Genomic DNA, 26,849 nt, shown 5'->3' on the forward strand with positions numbered 1-26,849 from the left:
AAATTCAACCTGCTATCATTTGTTTTTAGGCCTCACTAGACAACAGAAAAGAGGACGCTAGCAAATAACAAAAAAGTGTGTTGTAAATAAAACCAGAGTGAAGAAATCTTCAACATGATCCCTTAAAAATAATTAAAACAATCAGGGTATAGTACTATAGTACTATACTATAATAATCTCTAAATTTCCCATGATTACCTCCTTGAAGAAAAAGCAAAAATGACACAGACACACCACATTTGTAACAATAAACTATTTTTTTTTTCATATTTACATCTGTACCTAATGTGCAAATTAATAATTTAAAGTAGTGTAAAACTCTTAAAGGAATACAAAATCATATCTTACAGTCCTAACATGGTGAGAGTCCATGAACTGGTCACATAGAAACAAAGAGGAGCAACACTGCAGTGTGTACAGGAGAGAGACAGAAGCGAACCCAGGGAGCAGTGGACATCCTTGGCCAGGACACACTTAGTTAAGGACAGCATGGTACATTATCCAAGCATCACCAGAACAAACAGCCACCACAAACACTGCGTCTTTACAGTAGTCATGTCGAATGAGCAGAAAGCACTTGGAGGCCTGGGGTTTCACAAACCCACTGATTGGTTAAAGCACTGATGATCACAAAGGCTTGAGGTGCTCTTAGCAGCAGGTGCTTCTTTTAACGGCCTCTAGATATGGAAGAAGAACAGACAATCTCACACTGGACCGGTGACACATCTATGCTGCAGGTCACCACATAGTGCTAATAGCATGATTGCACATCGTGTTGTGTGTGTAAGGGGGGAACAGACACGAAATCACACTTCAGACAAGTACGCGTCGGCCTGCTCTCCCTACCCACAATTCTTCTCATCTAACACACGGACCGAATAGAGTAGCTAACAGGCGACTCGGAGAAACACACCATAAACACTGCATATTTGAGAAGCAAGTCATCCTACGCACACTGTTTGGTGTTTGCCACAAAGAACATTTTGAAAATCTGAATCGTATTTTTTTTTTTTTTTTTTTTTTTTAAGAAGCCAGTTTGGCAGTGCTTGTGGTCTTCGGGAGGTCGACTACGGGCAGAAGTGTGAAATGATATCTTACACAATATTTTGAGTCCAATTCTGACACAAACCTTTGCACCGCGGTAAGAACAAAAGTACACTTAACAAATGAGATAGTTTTACATTTCTTCCTAATCCAACATTACAATCTAGAATGCTTACACGTTTTTAATTCCTGTAGTTCAAATTTGTTTACAAAAGCACACCGTGACAATCCTTTACAATTTACAAGACACAGTTAACCTACAGTAACTATATTATTGGTGCATAGACAAAATTGGGAGAGGGTGTAGCAAAAATCACCAATTTATTGCTTTAAAGTCTAATATTAATCTCCCGTTAAATTTCTTTTGATTGCAAAACAACTACAAATTTTCCACAGAGGTTTTGAAGAAACAAGCAGAGGTATTGCATTCAAACTGATTAAAAGAGCTAAAATGTTCCCTCCTGATGAGATGCAAATCTTTTGTACCTTGAAAAATAAAGAACTTTCCTTCACATACAGAAAGTTACATCACAGAGAGAGAGATGACTTTTACTCTAAAACAAGTAAAAGACTAAGTTCAATGAGACAGAAATGAAACCCCAAAGCAAAATAGCACGACTTCTGGCCAAAGCTGCTCACTGTTTCAAGTTCTGCTTCCCCCATCATAAAGTAATAATCTTTACCAACAAGGGAAGGGTGACAGGAATACAAGAGCATTCTTCAACAAAATAGGAAAATGTTTGCCACCATGTTATTCTAAATGCAGAGTGCAGATGGTGTAGTTCCCTCAAGTCTCCCGCGGCCTTGCTGACGAGTGGCTGAAGTGGCTGTGATGGCTATGCAGGCCTCTGCACTTTGCTCTCCCTCTCCCTGCGCTTCAGCTCCTCTCTGTAGCAGTAGGAGCAGTAGTTGTCTGTCTCTGGCCTGCCGTAGAAGGAGCAGTTCTCCCTCTTGCAGCGGCGCTGCTGAAAGCAGTACAAAGGGCTTCCAGAGCTCCGCCCTTTGGTTTTGTCTTGGTTGAGCCAGGTGTGAGACGAGTTGTCCTCATCAGCAAACTCCAGGCAGTCCTGAATGTCTCCCGCATCGAATCCATTGGTGTAGGTGTGGGACTTGTGTTCGCCGGGCATGTTGTAGGACAGGGTCTCTATTGTGTTAACAGTGCGGACCCCTGACAGGCGAGCAGGGCTGTAACTCTGGGAGGAGAGTGTGCGGTTCTGCTGGGGGTAGGTGGCGCATGTCTTTAGGGTGCCCACCACAGGCTTATAGGGGTCATCTTGGAAGATGGAGGATTGCATGTTGACATCTTGTAAGTGGATCACGCTGTGCCTCTGGATGGGCGGTGTATGGCTGTAGTGGGCGGACACAGGAACGGGCCCAGGTCTCTTAGCACCAATACTGGGGGAAGAGTAAGGCGCAGGGGCTGGGGCTGGGTGGGAGACATGGTGGGAGGCCGTAGGCGGGGTGAGAGGAGGGACTGGGACAGAGACAAGAGGGGCTGCGGGAGTGGGACTGTTCCTGCCCTGCATCTTGAGACCCAGCGGGGGCTGTGAGTTGTGGTTGTAGGTGTGGGTGTGGTGGGGCAGGATGGGAGAGCAGCTCTCCGGAGGCGAGCTGTCCGATCTCTCCCTCTGGAAGACACTCTCATGCTCGGGCTTCTTCACGGCCACTTCAGTGGGGGCGGGGGGCTTCTTCTCCGCCTCCTTCCTCTTCTGCTCCTGCTCCTGGCTGAAGCGCTCCTGAGCGTTGGTCAGGTAGTAGCTGATCATCTCCTCGTGGAACTGGTGTCGATGGCTGGTGAGCAGGAGGCCTGCGAAAATGAACTTGCGTTCCCCCTGCATGGCAGCCCGCAAGATGTTGAGGCTGAGCTTGACATCGGTGCTGTATTTCCAGTTTTCCAGAGTCTTGTCCCCTGAGACTCTCCCTGCACTGTCCAGTCTCTCGGTGGGGGAGGAGCTGGAGGGTCTGTCTCTGTCTGTAGGGGAGGGACTAGTGGCCTTCTCAGAAGAGGTGGAGCTGGCTGACTGGCCCGACTCCTCCTTGCTTCCCTTGGTTGCCTTAGACTCCTTCTTCTTCGCCTTTTCCCCTCCATTCTCCCCTGTACGACCTGAGCCAGAGTTAGATTTGTTCATTTTGCCGTGCACAAGGCCACCCAGACCTCCCATGTTCTTCTTCAACTTGATTCCCAAGGTTTTGCTGAAGCTACCTAGTTTGTTGGCTACAGAATCAGCCCGGCTCTTGTCTTTGTCCTTGCGCTGCTTGTCTTTGTCCTTCTCCTTGCTGGGCTTGCCGCTGTTGACGTTCGAGTTGCTGCCGACAGACTCGCGGTCAGAGTCCATGGACTCAGCTAGAGACTGGACATCCTCACCTGCAGAGGCTGTGGGAGACTCTGGCTGAGCCAAGGGAGCCTGCACAGAGACACACAAGCACAGGCAGCAATGAAGAAAACACAGCACAAGCACTGATGACGTTGAAGCAATAATTCAAAATCTAATTTATAAGAGGAGAGATTTAAAAGATTCCCAGTGTATTCCACATAAACCCACCAAAAAATAAAATAAAATAAAAATAATACTCAAAAAGTACTTGGTGGGCTGATGATTCATAATCAGTACAAACACATGAATGCCTGTGATTATTGCTCACTGACAGGAAATAAAACTGATTGATTGAACTCCACAGAGACTCCTCCATTCCAGATGTTATTGAAACCACAGAGCCAAGTTAACCATGACGAACAAGACACATGTGTCAGAAAAAAAAGTTACCCTTGTTTCAGATGGAATTCGGATCCATGTTACATTCATGTAGTTGTGCAGCAGGTTGAGTTTGGCCTCCAGAGACAAAATGAGACTGTGGGAGAAGATGCATGCACAATTAGCAGCAAGCAGCAGCGTAACTTAGCCGACGTGACATTTATACTACAACAGAACGCCATATTTAGCATATTTTTTAGCCATTTTTAAGAACTTACTGAATTTAAAACCATGCCTGCTATGCATTAAGGGTAATATATACATAAGAGGTGGTATTAGAAAGTGATTTGAGCGTCTTTTCTCTGCATATCTGCACTGTTCATACTGCAGCATGTTAAAGGATAAGCTAACCCCCTGACTGGCAGGAATGTGAAACAGAAACCCCAACATAAACTCTTTGCTAAACTCAGAGAGGGTGTAGGCTGCTTTAGTGAGGCCATTCCTGGGAGACCCTATAGATGACTGACGTGGCTCACAATTTGTTCTCTCTCTGCTCACTCTTTGAAGTGACCTGATCCCAGATCCCATAATCAGTTAAATCCCCCACATGCAGCCTTGTGGGTAGACTAACAGAACTGCCTTGGCCTGCAGTTTCGGCTCTCTCTCTTCATGGGGCTGCTTTGGTAGTCAGCGCCTCTGTGTGTGCTTTGTTGATGAGCGTCAACACCCTGTGATATACTTTTCAGGACTTACTTGGCTAGCTTGGTATTATCGTTGTCATCCCTCCCCCACTCCCAGTCCCTGCCAGGGTCCACGGCAAAATGGAGGGCTAGCAGCTTGTGCTCCGAGTCGGTCAGAGGGATAACAGCTGGAAGAGATGAGATTATCAGAAGGTTAGTTTGGTCTAGCTTTGCCACCGGACACTACGTTGCACGCCACCCGTTCCCTCACAAGGCCACAGTCCTGTCAGAGCTAAAGTGACACCATAATGACACGCTAGAATAATGCCACATTTATTATCCCACATGCCTGTCAGTGTGGGGTAAACTATACCACGGGTGTATCCTATCTGCCATCCATTTTTTAGGCCGAGAAGCGACCGCGACCACTGAGTGTCACTCATACGGACTCATCCAGACAGAGCAGGGGCGCAGGGGGCTGCGTTCCCATACGCTGGTTCTCTGTGGCCACTGCACTGACCTGCACTCTAGTTGAGTGTGACCAGGCTTCACATATCTTTTCCACGTGGAAGAAAATTAATGGAAAAATATGGTTTGTTACAACTTGGCCCATAGCTGTTCTGGAGCTTTCAATTATATTGTATGGTACAATCGAAAGTTCCAAAACAGCTGCTAAGTAAACCGTGTGGTGAGACTGTTTTGTTATGTAAAGTTCAAGAATGAGGTCAAGAATGAACTTCCAATCCCAGCATTTGAACCAGCATGGATACAACGTCCCCTCAGAAAAAAAAAGTGCATGACAACACAACAACAGGGCAAACTCCATCTGCTGAGGAAGAGCATGTGATACAACTGTAAGATAAAGAACGGCTACTAAATGAACCTTTTGGGTTCATCAAGTACTGCTGTCAAGGGTTTATTATTAATTCTCAAATTGGGACTTTCCATTTCCACGGCAATCTTTGCTATCAGTAATGTTAACTGCACTCACCAGAGATAAGACTGAGCTCTGGGAACACAGCAGCATTGCAACAGCAAAGTCCAACAGGGCAAGAAAAATAAGCATTTACATGATACGACACGTAAACAAGCCAACAGTTTAGCCAGATTATCCAACCACTTTATCTGGAGGAAAAGCCAAAGTGAGTGTACTTCAAATGTCTGCAACAATCCCTCGATGCACATAAAAACTGTGCATGCACACCTATGGGAAGTATGTTGAACGAGGAGGTCAATCTGTAAACTGTTATGAAACTCTTCTACTTTTATTTTCTCTTCCAAGTGAGTTTGGCTAACATTGGGCTCTGTTTAAAAGCTATTTGCTTGTGTTCCTTGACCCGGTGAACTTCCTTCTTAAGGAGTAACTGCAATTTCTCTGGTGAGTGCAGTGTTATCAATACCAATAGAAGTGACGGCCAAAACTACAAAAACAGGACCCGGGCGGTGATAAACTGGAACCATCCCTCTGCTAATACTCCTACTGCTGAACTCGGCTTGATGAGATTTACATTGACCTCAGCAGCTGTACAGATGATCGCAGCCGTACATGGCGATCTGGTTTAGTAACAGGGTGCGATCAGACGCAGCAGCACAGAATAAGAGCAGGAGTGCTGAAATAATTTCATTCATAGCCCGCTGATATGATCAGCTACTTACAAGCAGGAAGAGCTTTTCACCATTAATCACTGGACCCAGAACATAAAACAGGCACCCACCCGGGCTTCCTCTCGTGGGAGGCGTGCTTACAGTATGTGCAGGCGTGTACGTGTTAGTGTGAGTGAGTGGCTGCCTTTCAAAACAAGAGCGTCTGGAGGACTAGCTAGACCCCACTGGCCCACATGACAGCTCTCCTCAGGCTACCTTGTGTGGGGGCTGTTGTCCACATGACAGCAGAGAGAAGCAGGCTGTTCAGGCCGAGGACATTCCAGCCTTCCCTGTCAGCCCCAGATGGAAGATACAGTCTCCTCCCTGCCTCATCAGTTCTTCCACTGCCAATAGGCCGCTCTGCTCTGCAGGCTTCATAGAGACACAGACACCAGCAGCAACAGCCCCTCCTGCGTCCCTGATGAAACCTCAGGTCAAATGCTCACTCTTGTGTGTCTCATTCCGAGTGCCCGGTGTAGGTACGAAGTACACGATTAGACATGCTAAGTGTCAGAATACTGATGGTACATGCATGTTGATGATGCCTTCAGTTCTGGAGACAGAAATAGTGCAGCCACACCCATGCTAGCACATTTAACACCGCTAAGATGATCACTTATTTATATCTGACACCATTAGTTGTTGAAATGCCATCGTCAGAGTAAATATATCGTCAATAGTGCTGCTGACAAACTAGGCCATAAATCTAAAATGTCATGGTTGCCTTTGCATCATACCTGCAAATTAAAATGCATCTTACACCATCTACCTAAAATAAAAGGCATGAGTGATGCCTGTGGCCCACAGAGGTGTGACAGCACTGAAAACTGGGAGGAAGAAAAAGAACGGCTGTCTTAAAGAAGAGTCTGTCCTAGAACACTCCTGCCCAGAAAAACTCAGTCATAATCACAAACACAGACAGAGGACAGTTAACCAGCTCCCACTCAGTTCCCACTCAGGTCATGCAGCAGGCAGCGGAGGCCTGCGAGGTGGCGTCCTGGCTCCCACGATGCAGCTGTCCTTCTTTCTCGCCATTCCAAAGCGCTGTGTGTGTGTGCGCGCTGTTGTTGTTCCCGCTTGGGCCCCGTCCAGATTCAGAGATTCAACACTGCCAATTGAGCTCTGGGGGACTAAAGTGTGCTGTAATGTATTTACTATCCCTGTTGGCAGCCTTGTTTTGTTGTCCTTGAATGACCGATTCCCATAGCTTATGCGTGGATGACATCATAGCCCTCTGTGGTATGCGAGCTCTGTACTCAGCAACCTAGCTGCTAGCCTGCCTCGCCTTGCTCAGTTTGCATCTTTGATTCAGGGGGGATGCAGACAGGGAGAAGGGGGAGGAAACCTGGGTGTAACCTGTGAGGAAACGGCTGAAATGAGGCAGATAAGCTTTTTAGGGATTTATTCGCATGATTTGATTGGACATAAAAACCTCTGCTTTGTCTTTTTTTAGTTTGTGCAAAATGAGCAAGTATTGTACATCATCCTTGTGTCAAGAGAGCAGAACCAGAGATGATTCTCTCTCCTCTTTTACTCACTTCTGAGGACAAAGTCACCCATTACAGGCTTTGATTCACAGCGGGAACACTGAGCCAATGTTTCCTCTGTTGTGCGATTCAAGAACAATTTGTACTGTCTGGAAAATGCACATATTTGAATTCCTGACTTTGGTCACTCTGCACAGCTGCAGACTTAAAGGGCCCAATTCACCAGAGTAAACAGCAGTCATGCATATAAACAAGGCTGGGCTTTTTTTTCCCTTTTTTTTTTCGCCACAGATTTTAACAGCGGAACCATGGTGGTAATTACATGAGCATTACATTTCAAGTAACACATAAAACCACAACAAATAGCTTTTTAATTCTCTCCACCATATTGATTTAATTAAGCTGACTGCATGGGGCGTAATACACTGGGTGTCTTTAATAGATAGAGAAGTGAAACTTGGCCAGAGCTGGATGGTTACGCCGCACTGTTACGTAGGTGGTCTCCATGTAAAAGACGACCATTTACTTCATTCAAATGGGCGTTAGAAGGTTGATGATGGGATGCCAAAGAAAACCTGGAAGTGTTTTGGTATTGGGACCAGGGCTTGAAATAGCTCCAGAGGGTTCTAGAGGGCCGGTTCAACTCATGTGTCGTTTAACCACAGGAGCACAAACAAGCTGATAAAAGACATGGCCAGCGGCGTCGACTGAGGAGCCAGTCATTATCACACAGCAGGTGAGCAGCAGTGGGCTGCTAGAAAACACAGCCGTGTGCACAGGAATCCAGGCTCACCTGACTACCTTATTCAGAAAAACACTTGACTACTCTTTTGGGCTGTGTGGGGAAAAAAACAGACATAAAAATAAAGTTTTGATTCTTAGCAATATGCTCTGATTCCAGTCACCCCTCCCTTGTTTTTTAACTGTACACCATCAATAAAGCCCCAGAAGCCATGCAACAGGCCATAAAAGGGGCAGTACCGTGATGTGTCAGCGTGATTTAGAGTCAGGTTGAGGGAGGGGACTGTGCTATAATCTTCCATACAGTGGGCTGAAGAAAGAGCCAGTATTTTAACTCTGGCACCTGAACACACACAGGGCCAACGGCCTCTGGGATGCTCTTCGCCGGGCTGGGGGACACTGAGTGCAGCCCTCCACCTGAGACGTGCACACATTGGCCTGACTGTCAGGAGAGAGGGTCGGTTTGTCGGGGCCCGGGACCCTGCCCATATGTGGTGATGTGGTCAGGGCTTAGGGGCCGGCTGAGGCTACTCTGCCCTAATTGGCAGTGGAACATTAGGTCTGTCTGTCTGTCTGTCTGTCTGTCTGTCTGTCTGACCTTGTGCCTGTCTGTCTGGCATCTGTTCAGAGATATAAGCCAAATTCAGAAATGCTAAGAAAATGCAGCTACCCATTTCTGATAGCATCATAAAAAACATATAAGCATGCTTCTTACATATGTGAGAATGCAGGAAAACGTAACCGGAGCTGCACAGATTGGTATCATAGCCGTGCAATACGATTTATCACATGACATACAAATGCACCAAGCTGAGCGTACAAGTGTTTTCATAACATCCTGGAGAGAGACTGCAGACAAAACGCACTCTGATCCTATCACAGGACACCGTGTACCAGGATGAAAAAGTACAGTCATGCAGTGGTGTTGTGATGGAGCTACAGCAGGTTCTTTGGACATATGCACCACCTGGTGGACAAAAAGAGAAGCCCCTTCCCACCCCCCGCCACACTGAAATTAAAGTGGGTGTGCTGTGGGGTAGGCTGGCTTTGATCTGCTGCTGGCATTAAAGGGAATGACTTCAGGGCAGGGATGGCAGGTTAGTAATCATGTCTGTCTGCTAGTCTGCAGTTGTCATACCCAGACTTAATAACTAGGTTGGTGTTTACAAGCCTGAGAATAGGACATTACATACTCAGAACAGCACAAGAGAAGGAAGAAGACAGAGAGAGGAAGAAAGGAACAGTTTGCGCAAGTGTATCTGTATTTGAGAGTGAGAAAAAGAGACAGAGTTGGCCGGCTGCCCACGCAAATGACAAGCGAGTTCCACCCACTGAGTCAGATACAGCCGAGTGCTGTGACTACCAAGACCGGTTGTCAAGGAGATCCTCTCTATTTGTCAATTAAAGGAACTCCATGTGAGGATTACTCTGACCTCGAGAATAAGCAACGCATCCGGAGTGGGAACGCTGGCATCTGAACGGGCAAAACAAGACAAAAACAAGAGTCGCTGAACAAAACGGAAAATCAACACACTCCGACCGCAACATAACACAATCAATATGCTCTAAACAGCAGCAAGTCACAGAGCCCTGCGAAAGAGGGCAACGCAAAAAAGCAGACACACCCACTGGAACAGGCTAAATTCAACTGAGAGAGACTTCAGAGAGGGAAATGTAGACATATGGTAACATACAGGCTTGAGTGACTGGTTCAGTGCTCAATAAGCCAAGAGGAAGGAGCCTGCTGTCCACTTTCCCTCCATGTTGGCTACTCCCTGGTTCCTACTGCCAACCAGCCTGTTTTAATAATGGATCACAGGTAATTAGACTGCTGTCTCATCCATTATTCACCTCTAGCAGGACAGGCAGACCACTCACCCTCACTCTCTCAATCTACCCACTTAAAGTGAAAAGCAAAGCCCACCTAACTATGACCTGACTTAACTACTGCACATTACTGCAGATGAAACTTGCCCCAGCTCTTTTTGGAAGTGGTTTTTGCGATGATGGTCAGCCGCTTACCTTGCTCTCGCTGCTGGTCTCTCTGCTCCATGGACACCAGCGCGGAGAAGTGAGCCTGATCGTAGGCCAGGACCAGAGGGGAGCAGTGACAGCGGCTCGGGGGCACCTCCAGAGGCAGATAGAGCCCTCCGAACGGGATGGGAGCAAAGGCTGGAATTCAGTAAGAACACCATATGGAGTGTCAGTGCTTATCTCACTGTGATGCAGAGGATGGAGGCAACATGCAGTTAGTCTACCTTCTCCTCCTGAGTCTCTGAGCATCGTGTCAGCCACCACTACAATTGGCCTGCGTAACACGTGGGCCAGCACAAACACATGGAACTCCTCTAGACTCTCATAGACCGGATCCTCTGAGTTATCCACCCTGCAAGAGAAAAAGAAAAAAAAAAACATGCAACACAGGGGGATTATGGGACACGATGACAATTTCCTGAACTGGTACTGAGTGATGCGAAAAGCAGCCAAAATGGTAAACGTTCCTGCTGATCATGTGCCTGCATAATCTAACCTGATCCACTTGGATCCATGCTGCCCTCCGGCTATCTTTAACAGACAGGGACAACAACGCACAAAGATCTGTCCATCTGTTTATACGTGTGTTAGAATGAAAGAGAGGGAGGGAGGGTGAGACGGAGAGAAAAAGCAGAGGCAGAGCTCTCAGGCATGCAACCACCAGGGAACCAGAGGATGTGCAACAATTAAGTTGTCAGCCACACAAACAGCCACGCTGCCAAATTCACTCTAATAAAGAGCCTCTTAATATGTGAATCCCACTCATCCTATTTAGGGGCTCATCTCACACTAGGACCATCAAACATCCCTAACCTGATTACTGTATTACAGTCAAACTCAATGAGAGGTTAAAACCACCAGACTAAATGAGCAAATTATGCTCTTTAATGGGATGTGTTTGGTGATAGAGGGCTTCGCATAGGAGGAGTCAACGCGGGGACGGCGAATTAATGCGAAAACACAGATATGCGGACAGCCACAACCTGCTTAAGTGATGATAATTATATATCATAATTATACATCATAATTCTACAGCAGACGTCTTAATGAGTCTCTGTTCATCATGGTTGTTTTTTCCTCCTCCACCAGATCAGCCGCTATACCTTGTGTGTACCTGAGAAAAAAAAACGTGTTCATATCAGTGAAATGGAAACAAGAGACAAACCACAAGGTGTCTGTGCGTAGGAGGAGGAAACCAGAGTGAGTTTCCAATCTGCCTCTGTAGCCTGAGATAAACCCACTCTTGCAGTTTTTTTATGCAGCGGTGGGGGTGGGGGGGTGGGGTTTGTGCACAGAACACATCACCTGCTGCAGCTACAACACAGCTGAGGGGAGGCTGCAGGAACGATAAATACTGACGGCAGCCAGTAGATGGCACAGTCTCACATGAGAGCTCCACCAATGTTCTTAAATCAAGGAAGCAATTTGAAAGAGCAACAGCCCGAGTGGGAACAATGAGTCTCCCTGACAAATCCATCTCTGTGAGAAGGTCACTTTTGTTTTAATTGCGGGCCTCCTGCAGAGTTTCGATGCACAAGGCATTAAAACGCAGCAGGGGCGCTGTAATGTGGGACGAGAGCCACCCGGCTCGCTACTGCTGCTTTGTTTTCTCTATCTTGCACGACAATTATGGAGCAAATGCTGCTGGTTAAAGGAAAGTAATATGCATCGTGTCTTGGGAGTTCACAGCGTGCACGCTCGCAGGCTTTTGTAGTCATGACAGTCGGGCAGCTTACCCTCCGCTGGTGTTGCCGTTTTTGCTGAGGTGAGTGCGAGGCTCACTGGAGGCCAACTTCAGCAGCTCGTTCCACTCTCTCTCCCATTCCTCCTCAGTGTACACCAACCCTGACTGCACAAACACACACACACACAAATGGGAATTCTGATAAGCACACACTGATGCTCACCCACACAGTTCCTATTATTATTCATTTTTGCTGTTTTCATCTGCATCTACAAGGTTATCTCCTGAAGCTTTATGCATCGTGTTTTTTTTGTAGCGTTTATTTAGTTTTGCTGGATTCGGATATTTTGATAAAAGACAGGAAATATGGGTAATTAGAGGAAGGTGGATGACACGCAACAACCCAGGATGCCACTTCAACATGGGATGTGTCTTAGATCACTGGGCCACCAGGACGCCTCAGGCATTTATTAAAACATGAGCATCTGGACTACTTCTTTGCTTGAGCTATCTTTGGTGACACCATTTTTCTAATAGATTGGCAAATACTTTAATCCATGAATGTCAAGAGAAGAGATAGGCGGTGCAGAGGATTTGACAGTATTAGCAGCACGGCTGCTACTGCACACTTGGTATCATTGAAAGACTATTTTCCTCACAGTGAAAATCCACATGTGCGGCGCAGAAAAGAAGCTAAAATGAGCGCTTATTAGCTGAAGTTACGAGCAGCTCATCCCTCCACTGGTGGATTTATTCAGGTGTCATTGGTGAAAGAGGATGTGATGCATTCAGGAGGTGTGGTGCGCAAACATGGACACTCTCCCAACCTCCTTGTTCTGTTGAGTCTGCTGCCACCTCCACCTCCTCTTCAGAGCGTCTCTCTCCGCTCCGCTCTTCATCATGGTATACAGGGATTTCCTCAGCATCAGGTCTCTGTCATGGAAGCCCCACATCCCTGAGCAACACAGACACACAACACCTTTACTGCATGTAAAGACTGAGGACATAAAACAACCACTGAACACGACATAGAGGACGGAAACAAGAGGTTGGATTTCTTAGCTGCACCTGTGAAATCATTCTGCAATGACCTCAGCTCTTTAATTTCATCTCTAAAAATGCCTTTCATCACTCATCAAAGGGCCTCAGTTGTTTAACTGTCAGTGTATATTACGTTAGCTCTGGTATCTCAAACCCTGACAACTCCTCTGCTGCTCCAAAATCCTTACACTGGGGAACCAACAGTCTCCTTCAGCGTGGACCCGAATACGGCGTTATCCTCCTGAACCATGCGGCTGACAGTTTCCTGCAATGTATAGTCAGTTATCTGCCTCCCTCCTCCCTTCCTTCCTTGTTTCCTGTGCTCTCTCACTCCTCCTTTCTCACGCCCTCCTGTGGATTCTGCAGCTGTGACGCAGCGCTGACACTGTTATGAGACAGCTGTGATACTGACTCGCTGTTCCATACCAAGAAATCCTGATGGATGTCATGGCCGCACTGAATGTTTAAGGTACGATATGATTTTCATTAAAACAAATGTCAGTTAAATCCATTGCCGAATGCAGTTTATGGCCCACTGATGAAAGTATTGCAATATTTATATAGCTGCAGTATTACAAACTGGGTGACTGTGGTGACAGACTTGGAAAAAAATGATGTGTTCAGTTGCTGCTGATGCACATCAAACATTTCCTTTTGTTACAGCTTCACATTAAAAGCACTGAACTGGTGAAACGTGAGTTTAATTTTATTATGAATTAGTCATAGGAAATGCAGTGTGTTTGTTAGTGAGCTTTGCATTTCATTCATAAATGTGTCTACAAAACAAGATATGAACAAAATATTGCACGGAATAATGGAACAAGAAGGAGCAGCCACAGTGAGTTGTTGGAGGCAGAACTCCAGGCGACAGGTTGTACATATCCAACTTCCAACAACCAGGTAACAAACTCCGAATGATGAAAAAGGCCAATCTGTGCCAGACTTTTTTATTAATATGACAGGAGTTTGTTTTGCTGCCTCCTGCAGTATTACACCACATTTGCTATTACCACCAGTAACTCCAGGTGTCGCCAAATCAACCAACACCTTCAAGCCTGACATTTTAAACGCGCTGTCGTGTGCATGAGTAGCTCACCTAAAGAGGCAGCATGCAGGAGGCAGTTCCCGTCCCCTGTGGTAGCCAGAGGAAGCAGCTTCTTACAGCTGGTGCACATGGTGGACCACCAGTTCAGACGACCTGCAGACACGTACGACATAACGAGGCCATGAATTGTGTAGAAAACTGAGAAACAGAAGGGAGCAAACACAGTCAAACACATTTCCTATCAATCAAGTTTTCAAGTCAGTGTTCTCTTAATTTACTCAAACACACAAAAAAATGGTGATGAGATCCCTGAGTCTATTTGTGTAGTCCATTAGGCTTTACAGGCCCACAACATTTATTCCTAACCCAGTGCAACATCTTTACAGACTGAAGAGCAGAATCCACAAAAAAGAGACCTTAGCACACAAAAAAACACTGTGGGGGAGCTCAGTCAAAAAGAGATGTTTATTCCACCCAGCAGGAGCCATAGGTGGGGGAAAAGGCAATCAAAGCAAATGAACAGAAAACTGTTTCTCAGAGAAATACAACAACTGTGGGTTTAAAGCAAATCCAATTTATATATAATGAGACCAATGAAATAACCTCAAACAGAGTCTCAGGACGCAGATCCATGATAAAGTTCTATAGCACATCATTTCTAATTATTTGTCACACTGTTAATGGTGCTGGGGGGGGGCTCAGAGCCAGCTCAGATGATGTGTGGGGGATGTGGTCCGAGCGGGCAACTCCTCCATCAGTAACTGTCCATCAAGAACAATTAGCTAACAAACATAATTAGCCTCAATATCGATGATTAGCACAGGCCATGTGCATGCACACACCCTCAAATCCCCGGCAAAAAAACCCACCCTGAATATCTTCCTGCTCAGGCTGACTTTTACAGTATCTCCAGTTTCTGCTCCATCACCGCCTGCCCGTGTCCCCAAGGGAGAGACGACTGCTTCGCAGCCCTGGGCAGGGCACACTGCTTTACTGCAGGCTGCCTCGCTGCTCTGAGCCCGGGGTGATCTGACTGCATCATTTATTTAACAACAGTAAACACAGAAGAGGCTCTGAATGATTTACCCCTCAGCGTAGATGGGCTCAAAATGCAGATGGATTTTTGCATTTCTCCATTTTTCCACACGTTAGATATCTAAGTTCATTTTTCTGGAAACGTGGCCTGCTGTTACATCCCAGTGTGTTTAATGGTTTCATATCCAAGAATGATCCACATGCTGGTTGAGCCCATAACGTGAAGCTAATGCACAACTGGTTGTTCTATTTTATTTTACCTTTTCTTAATTTCAGAGATGCATATTTTATAGCAGTGTCTCAGCTGTGGTCTTACCCACAGTCTGTGATGCATATAATGTGGATTAAATTTATGACTGTGCTAAGATTTTTACGACTATAAATCCTTCCCTTATCACTCGTCTTCTTGTTAGTTAAGCCACTGATGAAAATGTATTTCTAAGACTTTATGGCTTATTTATGTATTTATGAAATCCAGATATATGAAGTTCAATATATATCAGTGTCCCAATGTTCTTTCTTGGTTGGCTGTTCTCAGATTTTGAGCAGCATTAGACGAGGAAGGCTTTACGATCTCTGCAGTCTCTGTGTGGGGAAATCTGCTGGAAGATTTGAAACTTCACTGACTCGTTTCTCTCCGTGAGTTCAAAGCTTCAGCTGGGAGATGAATCCTTTGGGATCCTGGATGCTTTGAATTAGTTGTTGTCATCTTGCTTCCAGATGATGCTGCTTCTCTGATCTGCTCTGTCTAATCTCAGTCTCACCTTCTGCGTCTCTGTCTACATTACCGGAATTTCTCATTGCAGCTGCTGCTGCTTTGTGCTGCACTTCAGTGTAATCTAAATAAAGAATACGGTGTAATGCATAAGATTCTGTTACATATCTCATATCAGCAGCAGGAGATGTACTACAATACAGTTGTAGAATGTATTATACTATATGACATCCTGTAATACTCACCAGCCTGCTCCAGAGCCATCATGGTGGACTGCTCTATCAGGTCTCTCTCTATGAAGCTCCTGAAATCCTCGCTGTACACGCTGAGGTCCGGCAGCTGGAATGTGTAGATGGGCATCTCAAGAGGGAACTGCTCGCTGGTACACTCACTGGCCACCTGCAGCCGCGCCAGGGAGACAATAGCAGAGCTGGCGTGGGAGATCCCGCGGGACAGACGCTTCTCTAGAGGGGACAAGAAGGGAGGATTGAGTGGATGAGTGGGAAGCGAGTGAGGAGACTGTCGAGGTGATAATGTGGTGTTGAGGTGGTCCTCGTACCTTGTGCATTGTCCTCCTGCTTCTGTGCGCACGGCCTGTCGATCTTGCTGACATGGGTGGGCGTGTCACGTGTCTCTGGCTGCTTATAGTAGCGGCCCTCGTTGAAGACCTGCGGCAGGTTGGCAGTGTGGACCTGCCTGAGCTCCTCGTAATCATTTAGAGCAGCACTGAGGTCCCAATTTTTACCTGCAGGACACATACAAAGATCTTGATGATTGCACATCAACACAATTACAAATATTGAGAATAAATGTTGCTCATGATATACAATAATCAAAGGGTATGGCCTTGATTTTGGGGGATTTTCACTCAGAAAAACACAAGAGTTACGTTCCCACACATCAAGAAATTGTTTTTCTGGTGCAACAGGACACTGTTCACTGCACTATACGGTAAACAGGGTTATCTCATGGTGAAAAACTCATATTATGCTACCAACAGCAGAAAGTGATGAGGACAATGGGGGTAAAATGCAAAAGATCTGCTGACTATGCTGCAGAACAGCCAGATTCCCTGCAATCAATGCACTTAGTATTTTAATAATCAGATTTTTGGATTACTCTCTTTTTCAGTATTTGAAATTGGCCCAACTGTGATGGTATGCATAGCCTATGTGGAGCAATGTCATACAGTGCGTTTGTCTGAGTAAAACATGCTGCATCATAAGGAGAATAGCTAGAGGTTGAGGCTGGGTGGTGCCACAACAATGAAGGTAGTGATGGGAGACAGATCTTTTAGCAGAGTGACAGCAATATCCTGATGTGCAAGAGGGACCCACACACTGGTAACACATGCATGGCATGAAAACACATACACACAAGCACACACACAGTTGTGTTTCCATCACTTTTGGGGACATTACATAGACTTATACCTTAATCGTAACCCAAGTCTTTACCCTAAAATTTAATGATGTCAAAGTGCATGTTGTCCCCATAAGGAAGGTGAGTCCCCACAATGTGCCTGTGTAAACAGATTTATGTCCTCATAACATTAGGAAAACATACATACACATACATAACATACAACACACACACACACACACACACACACACACACACACACACACAGACACACAGTTGTCTCCTCTGGGTGCTGTCTTTCTAACAGAGATCCCTTCGAGGTTTAGGAGACACAAGTCAAGCCTCAGCCTTATTATAACTCAGCGTGCCTTCTCATGATGCCACAGGAACTATCTGCAAAACAGTCTTTTTATAAAACTCACATCGGCTGCACCTCTGCAAATGTTCAGAGGGCGCCCGCATGTAATCCGAGCATGTTTGTGAGACAGGGTCCATTAACGGACTCCCCGTGTAAGAGACCTGTAGGAAGTTGTCCTCTCTCCTCCTGACTTCCAGACATGATGGTTCTCGGCAGTCGACATGAAACCTGGCACCGCTAATCGCTGTCTCTCACGCCAATCAATGCAAAACTGATTCTGCTTTATGGATCTCAACAGCTTGAGCTGCACAAATCCAGGAATACAACTTAAGGTCTAGCATCATAGCCACTCAGCACCTAATGCACAGTCTTTAAATGCTTCCACATTAGCCTACGAGGAGGACGATGTTTCAGCTCCTTCATTTGTAATGGCTGTCGTCAGCAAAAGGAACACTGATAAATTCATCTGCAGTATGAACGTGCATTATTCCTATCTATCAGAAACACAGCAGCTTCACTGAACTCCTTTCTTTCTTATTAAAGGGCTTTGAGTCAAACCACTTGCATGGGAGGATTTTCCATACAGGGACAGCAGATCTTTAAGAGCACACTTTACCAACTAAGCTAATCTAACTGATTTCTTTAATTAAACATAATCACCAAAATGAGGTTATTAACTTTTTTTCTTTCAAGTGAAAATTAAAAACGCTCACCCAAGAGATAGCTCTCAATAAATCTGCCCACAAAGGTCAAAACACATTCTTCAGTACACAAACCAGCCTCTAGGGGGAAGCACCACATGTGGCGCTGTCACGTCCCCCTGTCTGCCCGTCTGCTTGCTCCTCACACTGTCCTGACTCAGACCAGAGGGTCACAGAGTGGCTGACTAACAGCTAAGCTAACAGCAGCAAGATGGTAGCACGCATATTACTGAAATAGGACATCCATGCCCACGTCTGTCTGTGTCTGAGTGCAGTGTCTTGTTTGGTGCCTGTTAGTGTCACAAGTATGCCCCTGTGGCTTTGTGCCAAAGCAGAATCAGAACAAAAAAAAAAAGACTGGGGGGAGGGAGAGACAGACAGACACCCAACACTTTAATTCTTTTATCAGGCTAGACACCACCAGCTGCATAACATACACAGGGACAAAAAGTTTTCCAGGACATGCGTGTCCTGCACACGCTCCACAAGGATTTCATCCCCTAATGGAAGTCTGATTAACGTCGCGCACGTTTTTATTCCTGTAAAGTAGACAAGACTGCATCGGTATTTAGAGCTCAGCATTTCTTTGCTGCAGTTTGACCTGATGCTGGAATGCAACGCGAGACTGGAACTGCTGGGCACAAAAAAAAAAACGGAAACAAAAATCACTTTTACGGGCGCTACACATCGCTGCCAATTCAACTGACCATCAACCAGCTTTCTGTTGCTGTGTGCACTTTTGCTCCCCTGTTTTGTTTTTTTTTCCATCCCACTGTATGTAAGCTATACAAGTGCCAGCAGCACTCTGCTCCTCAATGAGTTCCAATGAATGGGCACAAAGCTCTCCCAGGGGAGTGCACTCGTAAAACCGTCACACTGGCCTCTAAATCAGCAAGCTGGCTCACTGTTGCGAGCCCCACTCCTCTCCTCCCCTCCTTTGTTTCCTTTCTTTTCCTTCCCCTCATTTCCTCTCCTCTCCTCTTCTGTTCTTCCACTGCTCGCTTGAGTGTGACCGGCGCACAACAGGGAGCAGCTGATCAAAAACCCGAATCCGCCAATATTGAGTCTTCTAATATAACAGTCTTGCCTCGGCTCTTGGAGGAGCAGCGCTGGTGGCTTACCTTCCAGCAGGTCTCTTGCCAGACCCGGTTCTGCCCCTGTGGACCGAACAAAGTCTGACAGGACCGCGTCCATGTCCAGAGTCATGTGATCATGTGTGTGCGCTGCCCAAGGTGCAGCGGTGGCCTTGGTGGACGCCAGCCTTCACGTTCTCATCTGGAAACAGAAGGAGAAGCACAGCAGGCCTTGAAAAACAGCATTTTACATTTCAGCCACACTTTTAAAAGCCCATCACTCACTAACCCCTGCGAGGAAACAGTCACTAGATGGTCCCCTCTCTCTTTTTGAAATCCCAGCCTGCAGTCTCAGCCTGTTTGTGCTGATGCGTAATGCTTCATGGAGCTGATACTTCATAGTACTGCGAATAGCACTCCACTCCCAGTGCTCCTCCCAGCTCTTGCTAACAGTCATAACATAATATCCATCAGCACAGATGTAATATCAACAACGCAGCCAGAGGTCGTATCCAGGACGCACCTGCCTATCTCCAAAGCCTTTGGCCCACCGCCCGTGATCATAACATCACTGACCCTCTTCCTGCCAACGAGTGTCAACCAGGGGTTTCTGGGCATGATCCAGAATCTTAAACCACTTCAGTGCTCGGAGCTGGACAGCGAGGAAGGATGTCTGGCGACTGTTTGTGGAGCCGGGCGATTCAGTGTGATGTTATTTCATATGATCTTATCTGGGGAGCGTGGCTATATAGCACGTGGGCTCTAATGATCAACAAATATTGCCTTGTAGGTCATAAGCAACACATCTAAGACGCGTCCACTCCCTCAGCCCATGGAATGAATGAGTCCATGCATAGCTCTCGTTCCACTTGTGGGTGACAGAGGAACGGAGCTCAGAGCATTGTCAGTGAAGAAACACACGCCCACTGGGTTTGCAGCACTGACACCAGGCCCTCTGTGTGCCGACTGGAGGTTTGACGGCCGCCCGGGTCCGCAGCTTTCACCCAAAGAGGAGGGAGAGAGAGAGAGCATGCTGGAGACATTCAGATGCTCTCCCCACGCCTCTGAGCTCCGAGTCTCAGCGTGCCACATGACACGACTGTCCATCAGGTTTTGGCTCAGCGCTGAGAACCAGCAGACACTAAATAGAGCTGACGCAACACAAATGCTGTTGTTTCCTGCTTCCGAGGCTGAGGAATATTAGTGGATTACTCTGACAGCGGGATGAACAGGACATTGTGACACATTTTTCACTAACCGTGACAGAACAATCTCAGAAATGTCCTCTCAGTCGGTGTTATCGTAGCACGAAGGGCTCATGACACAAAAAAAAGATGGCTGAGCACTGCTTGATTGTTGGAATCAGAGAGAAAAATATCTTTGCTCAAGACCCAGCAACTTTAGTCTTTATCATATGCATTATTAATGAGTCAAAGCTGCACTTAAGCTGTAGTTTAGTTGACCTAGTTACTGTCAGCCATTTGCATTGTGTTGCATTGTTGCACTGAGGGAATCCAAGCACACGTGAACTACAGGAAGCACAGGGTGGTCAGCCGGAGCGGTTCCAGCTATCTTTGCAAGATCATTTTTCAGCATCGCATTAAATAAGATCTCAGTACAATTACAACCCTCTGCATGCAGTGCATTCTCCCATCACATGCGCAGCCCACACTACTGCCAACACTGCTGCACTGTCTGAGCCGAAGGACGACAGGCTGTCAATCAAACCTTCATTATTTTACTGCGTGAATACACTCTATATATATTTTTGGTGATATTTCAGTTAACTTGCAGATAGTAGCCCTGTTTTTTATCCCCATCCTGTCTTCTTATTCATATTCTCATTGTTATTATTCCCTTCATTTCCCATAAACTCCCATAAATTCCCGTTAATCCTTGTGGAAAGTTTCCACCTGCTTGTTTTTTTTACATCTCTAGTTACAACCAAAGTTTGTCAGAGATCACAAGATTGTGGCTGATGATTATCAGATCAAAGATGAAACAAAACGTGTCTCTGAGGAAGACTGTTTTCTCTGTTGGTGCTTCTTTCTTCTTCGACATCAATGAAACGGTTGTAAATAATAAAGACAGGCTTACGTATTTCAACTGTAGGACACCTCTTACAGGAAATCTGAAAAGGCTTGAAGGTAAGTCTGTGTTTGCTTTGTCTGTGGGCCAACGAGGCGGCATGTGATACGGACCCATAATGACACTCTCTAGGGTTGGACACTTTACTCAGAACAGAATAATAGGCTGCCCATCAAGTGAGAATCACAATATTGCTTTGCAGAGCAAAAAGCCTCGAGCCTGGTGGCGTGGAATGAGACACAGAAATAGCTGAACATTATAAGTCATGACCTCATCTTTTCCCTCAAGAACAGCCCCATTCAAATCACTTTCCCTGTGGGAGGTAATTATGACTCAGAAACACCCTAATGCATGTTTTTCTGTCTGACGTAGAAACCATGTGGGCCAGAGGAGCCTGGGACTGTCCAGCTTCCTGTTCATCAGAATGACAGTTTGCATATTAGTCACACACATAATGGATCGGGCTTCCAGAAAATCTGAAGGCATTACAACGGCACGGTGACCTGGAAACAACACCTGCTTTAAAGGACAAGCGATGACGTTTGTCTGCATTTATCTCACTTTCAATTCCGCAAACAGGCGAGATGAGTTCGGGCTCAATACTGCAGTGAATGGTTTCATTTTCAAAAAGAACATAAGCAGGAAGTACATTTACTCAAGTACTGTAGTCAAGTACAGTTGTGAGGTACTTATACTTTAGTGTCTCAATTTTATGCTACTTTATAATTAAACTCCAGGACATTTCAGAGGGGAATCTCGGACTTTTTACTGCACTACATTTATCTGCCAGCTACAGTCACTACTTTCTTCTCTGATTAAGACTTTACACACAACTCGTACGACCAGCTTATGACACTCTGTGGCAAATTAAACTACGCAACAGCATGTAAGGTCATATAAGTGACCAACTACAGTAATATGCAATTACCATACTAATGCACATGTATATAATACTGTATTTAGCAGTACAACAAAACTTTTACTTTGATATCAGTGTATTTAGTTGGTAGTAAACATTATAATGGAGTATTTATTGCACTGTTTTTATTGCTGCATTTACTTGACAGTTAAAGATCTGAGTACTGGACCAGGACAGTGCATCTGGAGAGACTCAAAATAAGCTGCAGTGCCTGCTCCATCATAATAAAGGAACCCAGTGCGCTAGTGTTGCTCATTTCTGTGTTTTTTTTAATAGTTTTTGGACAACAATGGCGGCCTTCAACACAGTCACAAATCAATATTTGCCTACACAGGCAATACTGGATAAAAGGATCAATTCATTGTTGATTTTGGTCTTTTCATGGGATTTGTTGATGGTAACAAAAACAGAGAATACCTCCTGCCTTATCTTTGACATTATTTAGTAGCCGTCAGTGACATTGCAGATGACTGTGGATTCGTCTGTATGTACTTTCTGTATTTTTGCTGAGGGTTGTTCAGAAGCCATCTGACGACCACGGGACTGTCAGGACCAGACGCAGCTCTAGTCCATGGCTTCAGAGGCAGCGGAGGAGAGGAAGACACCGGGGACGCAGACAACCCTGGAACACACACACACACACACACACACACACACACACACACACACACACACACACACACACACACACACACACACACACACACACACACACACACACACACACAAATATCGAAAGTTATCACCCTGCAACAGAAAGTTATGTCTGTTAGTTCTGATTGACTGACTTCAATTTGAAGCTGCTGTAAAATAGACAACTGACACACATCTGCGACTGCATCAGTGTTAATATGCAAATCCAAAATTATCTGTCAAGCCATTACTTTCATCATGTGCCATTTAGAAAGCAGTGCTGACTGTTCATCAAACTGCCTGAGAGTATTGCTCTCAAACACTTAACAACATTTAATTATTAACTGAAGACCATAAAACTAATTTCCTTAATTTCGTATCCTTTTTACCAAAATGTGTTTTATGAAAGTACGTCACCTAATGTCACACTCGAGTACTTTTCAAACAGGAGAGGGTTTTAATCTGCATTGTGATGTGTGTAACTGCACCTGTCAGCTGTTGAAAGATCCCCATAGAGCAGTGTCATTTCTTCATAGATGCTCATAACATTTCCTCAAAGAGCTCAGACTGCCTGGAGTTTGGGTAGCAGCAGCACTTAAAAGCAGACGCCACCTCCTGAAGGTCCTTTGACGTAATCACATTTTCAGGTTCTCACACTCGGATGCAGGTGTGTATGTGACACCAACACGGTACAGAAAGTGCAGAGCAAGCCTCACGATCTTTTCTTTGACGCAACCAAAACGCAAACATGCTGATGCCGGTAAGGGCAGAGAGGGTTGATCCTGCATGACGCAGCAGGCAGACGTGCGATGCATGGAGACAAACATGGAAACGTTGAGAGGAGAGTGTGAGAGCAACAGTGGAAACTCAGAGCATATTCTGCCATTGTCCCCGGTGGATCACACCAGCCGACGTCTCTCTCCACCCTCTCAGCAAGAACATGGGCCAGTGCTAAGAAGTTAGAGTCAAAGACCTCTTAAGTGCAACTGAAATACCCTTCAGTGTCATGCATAATTCACATGAACAGTAAAACACAAGAGGCTCATATACTGTATGTGTCCTCTGTTTATTTGTACAATCTATCACTGCAACTTTAACCACAGCACTTAAAGTGTTACCTTTGAAATCAGAGCAATTCCTCACGAGAAATGACAGCCAGTAATGTAAACTGTGCTAATGTAAAAATAGTCTACACTGACTCTTAACTATGAGTTATACTGACTCTGAGCTGGTAAGCAACAGATTGTTGATACTGCAGCCACTGCTTCGAGAGTATTCCACTCACGCAGAAGTTACTTGACTAATATTGTCCTCAGGTTAAAGTGAGATGACTTGTGTTGAATAATAATTAAGCAGAAGTTCTAAAATAGAAAGCTTGTCTGGGTAACAGTCATTCTTAAAGGCCAGTGGAGGATGACTAATGCTTCAGTATGAGTGTGCGCTGCTGACCACAGTTCCTCTGCGATGTAGTGATCTCCAAAGTGGTGGCCATCTGTTCTCAATAAGATATATTTCTATTTTGTTTGCATTCGGCAGATGTGTTTCTCAAGGACACGTCATCACATGGGCATGAGGAGCTGGGGATCACACCAACAACCTTACAATCAATGGCCGCTAAAGCCGCCCCAGCAGGAGCTCAAATGCTCCACAACTACGCTAAAGTCACTCAGTGCATTTAATCAAGTTCTGTACTCGGGTACAATCCTGAAGTACTTCACTTGAGTATTTCTATTTTATGCTGCTTCGGGCTCTAACTTCACTACGTTACGGGAAAGCACATTTACTTAACAGCTGCAGCTCCATTGCTAATTATATTTATAGATTAAACTAATGATTATCCAATAATATAATTACACAGGAGCCGCTATAGCTCAGGTGGTAGACGGGGTCGATCACAGGGTTGGCTGTGTTGGTCCACCTCCTCCTGTCCACATGTCAAAGCGACACTGCACGCCGGTTTGATTCCTTCCCCCGGTGCATTCCTATCTGCCGGTCGCATGCCCAGATAAATAGGGAGTGTTGCGTCAGGAACAACATCTGGTGTAAAAAGCCTTTGCCAAATCAAATATGAGGATCATAAAAATCTGATTTCCATGGCGGGTTGTCCGTGTGAAAGAAGATATTATGTTACGCATCAAAAGACATTTCAGTGCCAATACCCACAACTATTACTTACATAAATGGTCTTCTTCAATCACTGAATTCTTTCATATCCAAAGTTCTTGAGTGCAAATACTTTAAAATGACATAAAACTACAAATGAACGCAGAGCAACAGATGTTAGAGTTCATCAAAAAGCACTTGAAAATGCTACAACAGAGAGTACGCACTGTATGTGTGCACACCTGGTGATTAGTCAGAGCGTGTACGCTGGTATATTTAGGTCACAGATGAACAGGCAATGTTCACTGCAGGCTGCATCTCTGATCTTGTGGTCTCAGTATAAACACCTAGGTTTTAGACCACAGGGGGAAACAGCTACCGCCTCATTTTCACTCCCATGTTGTCGGCTCTCTGACAATCATCCAATTTCACTGCTGAGGTGCAGACATATTAGCAACAGTTGTGCATTCTCCATATTAGTGCACTCACACACACTGCATTGTTTACCTCCTGTGGTCCAGTGACCCGTGAGCACTCCGCCTGCCGTCCCTCCATATTGTAGACAGCGTAAAACAGAGACGCGTGTTTCTTTATCATAACTCTACTCCAACACACACTGTAGCTATACGGTACTCTAACAACCTCAAATTACTTGTAAAATTCATTTCAGGTTCAGTCAGACGCAGCCGTCAGCATTGGATGTGATAAAAAGAAAACACCTACTTATTGTAGGCAAGCTCCAACACATTTTCCACCAATAACAGCCATAATTCGGATGCAAGCAAAGAAATTGTGCAGAGCCGACTTTTATAAATGAGCCACCCGGGGAGCCGTAGGATCTGCCCCGCTGAGAGCCGCACGTTGCTGATTTTTTGTAATTTAAGGACCAAAATGCAGTACCTGTGTCAGGCTTACATTCAAAAACTATCACCACTATGCTAAATTAGTCATTATCAACTGTCAATCAAGTTTTTATGTAGCAGAAGACAATAAACGTACCTGTGTGGATTCTCCAGTCGAGGGGGGTCAAAGGTGTTGAAATCTAATCTCAGAGAAGGATTACGGCGTCTCTTCTAAACTTATGGAACAAAAAGAAAATCTTAAAAACACAGCTATTTTAAACTCTACCTAAAAGAATAATTAAATGCAAAACTACCCTACAATATTCATCTTAACACCACAGAGCAGCTCCCCACCCACTACTTCCTTTTTTTATGTTTAACACTATTTGAAGCTTCACTTGTTTGAACCAACTTTCTTACAGCTGGCTGATTAGAGTGTGTGAAACGAGTTCACAATGAAAAATTACTCTGTGACTACTTCAGAGTCTGATGCAAGCGCAAGAGGATTGATGCATGGGTGTTTTTTTCCATCCACTGAAGCTTATTTGCCGGTTAGTGCAGATTTTGATTACCATGAAGGTCCATCTTTCCGTGATGTGCATATACGCACATAGTCATTTTACAGTAATAGGATGAGTTATAGCTGAGATAATTGTCTCCATAGTGAGCGGTGATCGCCCACATGCCAGGCAGATACACAGCAGGTGGGAGGTGAACATACTGTACAAACACTTGTACTCTACTCTTTGCTCTGTATCCCCTCTGTAACTGGAAAATGGTCAGGCAGCAGATCCTATACTGTACATGCACGCCAAGGGCAGCAGCAGTGTGTGCATTTGCAGTTCTGCTCTTAAATAAGCTTTTAGCGTCTACTTTGACTTAGATTTTTGCGAATGTGAGTTTATATAGATGTCAGACTTGAGTGCG

General features: G+C 45.3%; 1 protein-coding gene across 1 annotated transcript in view; it reads right to left on the bottom strand.

The window, feature by feature from the left end:
* Positions 1 to 240: 240 nt before the first annotated feature.
* Positions 241 to 26,849, bottom strand: part of otud7a (OTU deubiquitinase 7A) — a 37,892-nt gene continuing 11,283 nt past the window's right edge. The window contains exons 2-13 of the mRNA XM_070972203.1: positions 22,837 to 22,966; positions 19,386 to 19,539; positions 16,403 to 16,588; positions 16,089 to 16,307; positions 14,145 to 14,246; positions 12,835 to 12,962; positions 12,060 to 12,172; positions 10,548 to 10,675; positions 10,312 to 10,461; positions 4,491 to 4,605; positions 3,810 to 3,894; positions 241 to 3,449 (exon numbers count right to left, since the gene is read on the bottom strand). Of these exons, the coding sequence (XP_070828304.1) occupies positions 1,881 to 3,449; positions 3,810 to 3,894; positions 4,491 to 4,605; positions 10,312 to 10,461; positions 10,548 to 10,675; positions 12,060 to 12,172; positions 12,835 to 12,962; positions 14,145 to 14,246; positions 16,089 to 16,307; positions 16,403 to 16,588; positions 19,386 to 19,470 (2,880 nt within the window). The 5' untranslated portion in view covers positions 19,471 to 19,539; positions 22,837 to 22,966 and the 3' untranslated portion in view covers positions 241 to 1,880. The remainder of the gene's footprint in view (positions 3,450 to 3,809; positions 3,895 to 4,490; positions 4,606 to 10,311; positions 10,462 to 10,547; positions 10,676 to 12,059; positions 12,173 to 12,834; positions 12,963 to 14,144; positions 14,247 to 16,088; positions 16,308 to 16,402; positions 16,589 to 19,385; positions 19,540 to 22,836; positions 22,967 to 26,849) is intronic.

The sequence above is a fragment of the Chaetodon trifascialis genome, chromosome 10 (genome assembly GCF_039877785.1).
Source record: "Chaetodon trifascialis isolate fChaTrf1 chromosome 10, fChaTrf1.hap1, whole genome shotgun sequence".
NCBI classification, from domain to species: domain Eukaryota; kingdom Metazoa; phylum Chordata; class Actinopteri; order Chaetodontiformes; family Chaetodontidae; genus Chaetodon; species Chaetodon trifascialis.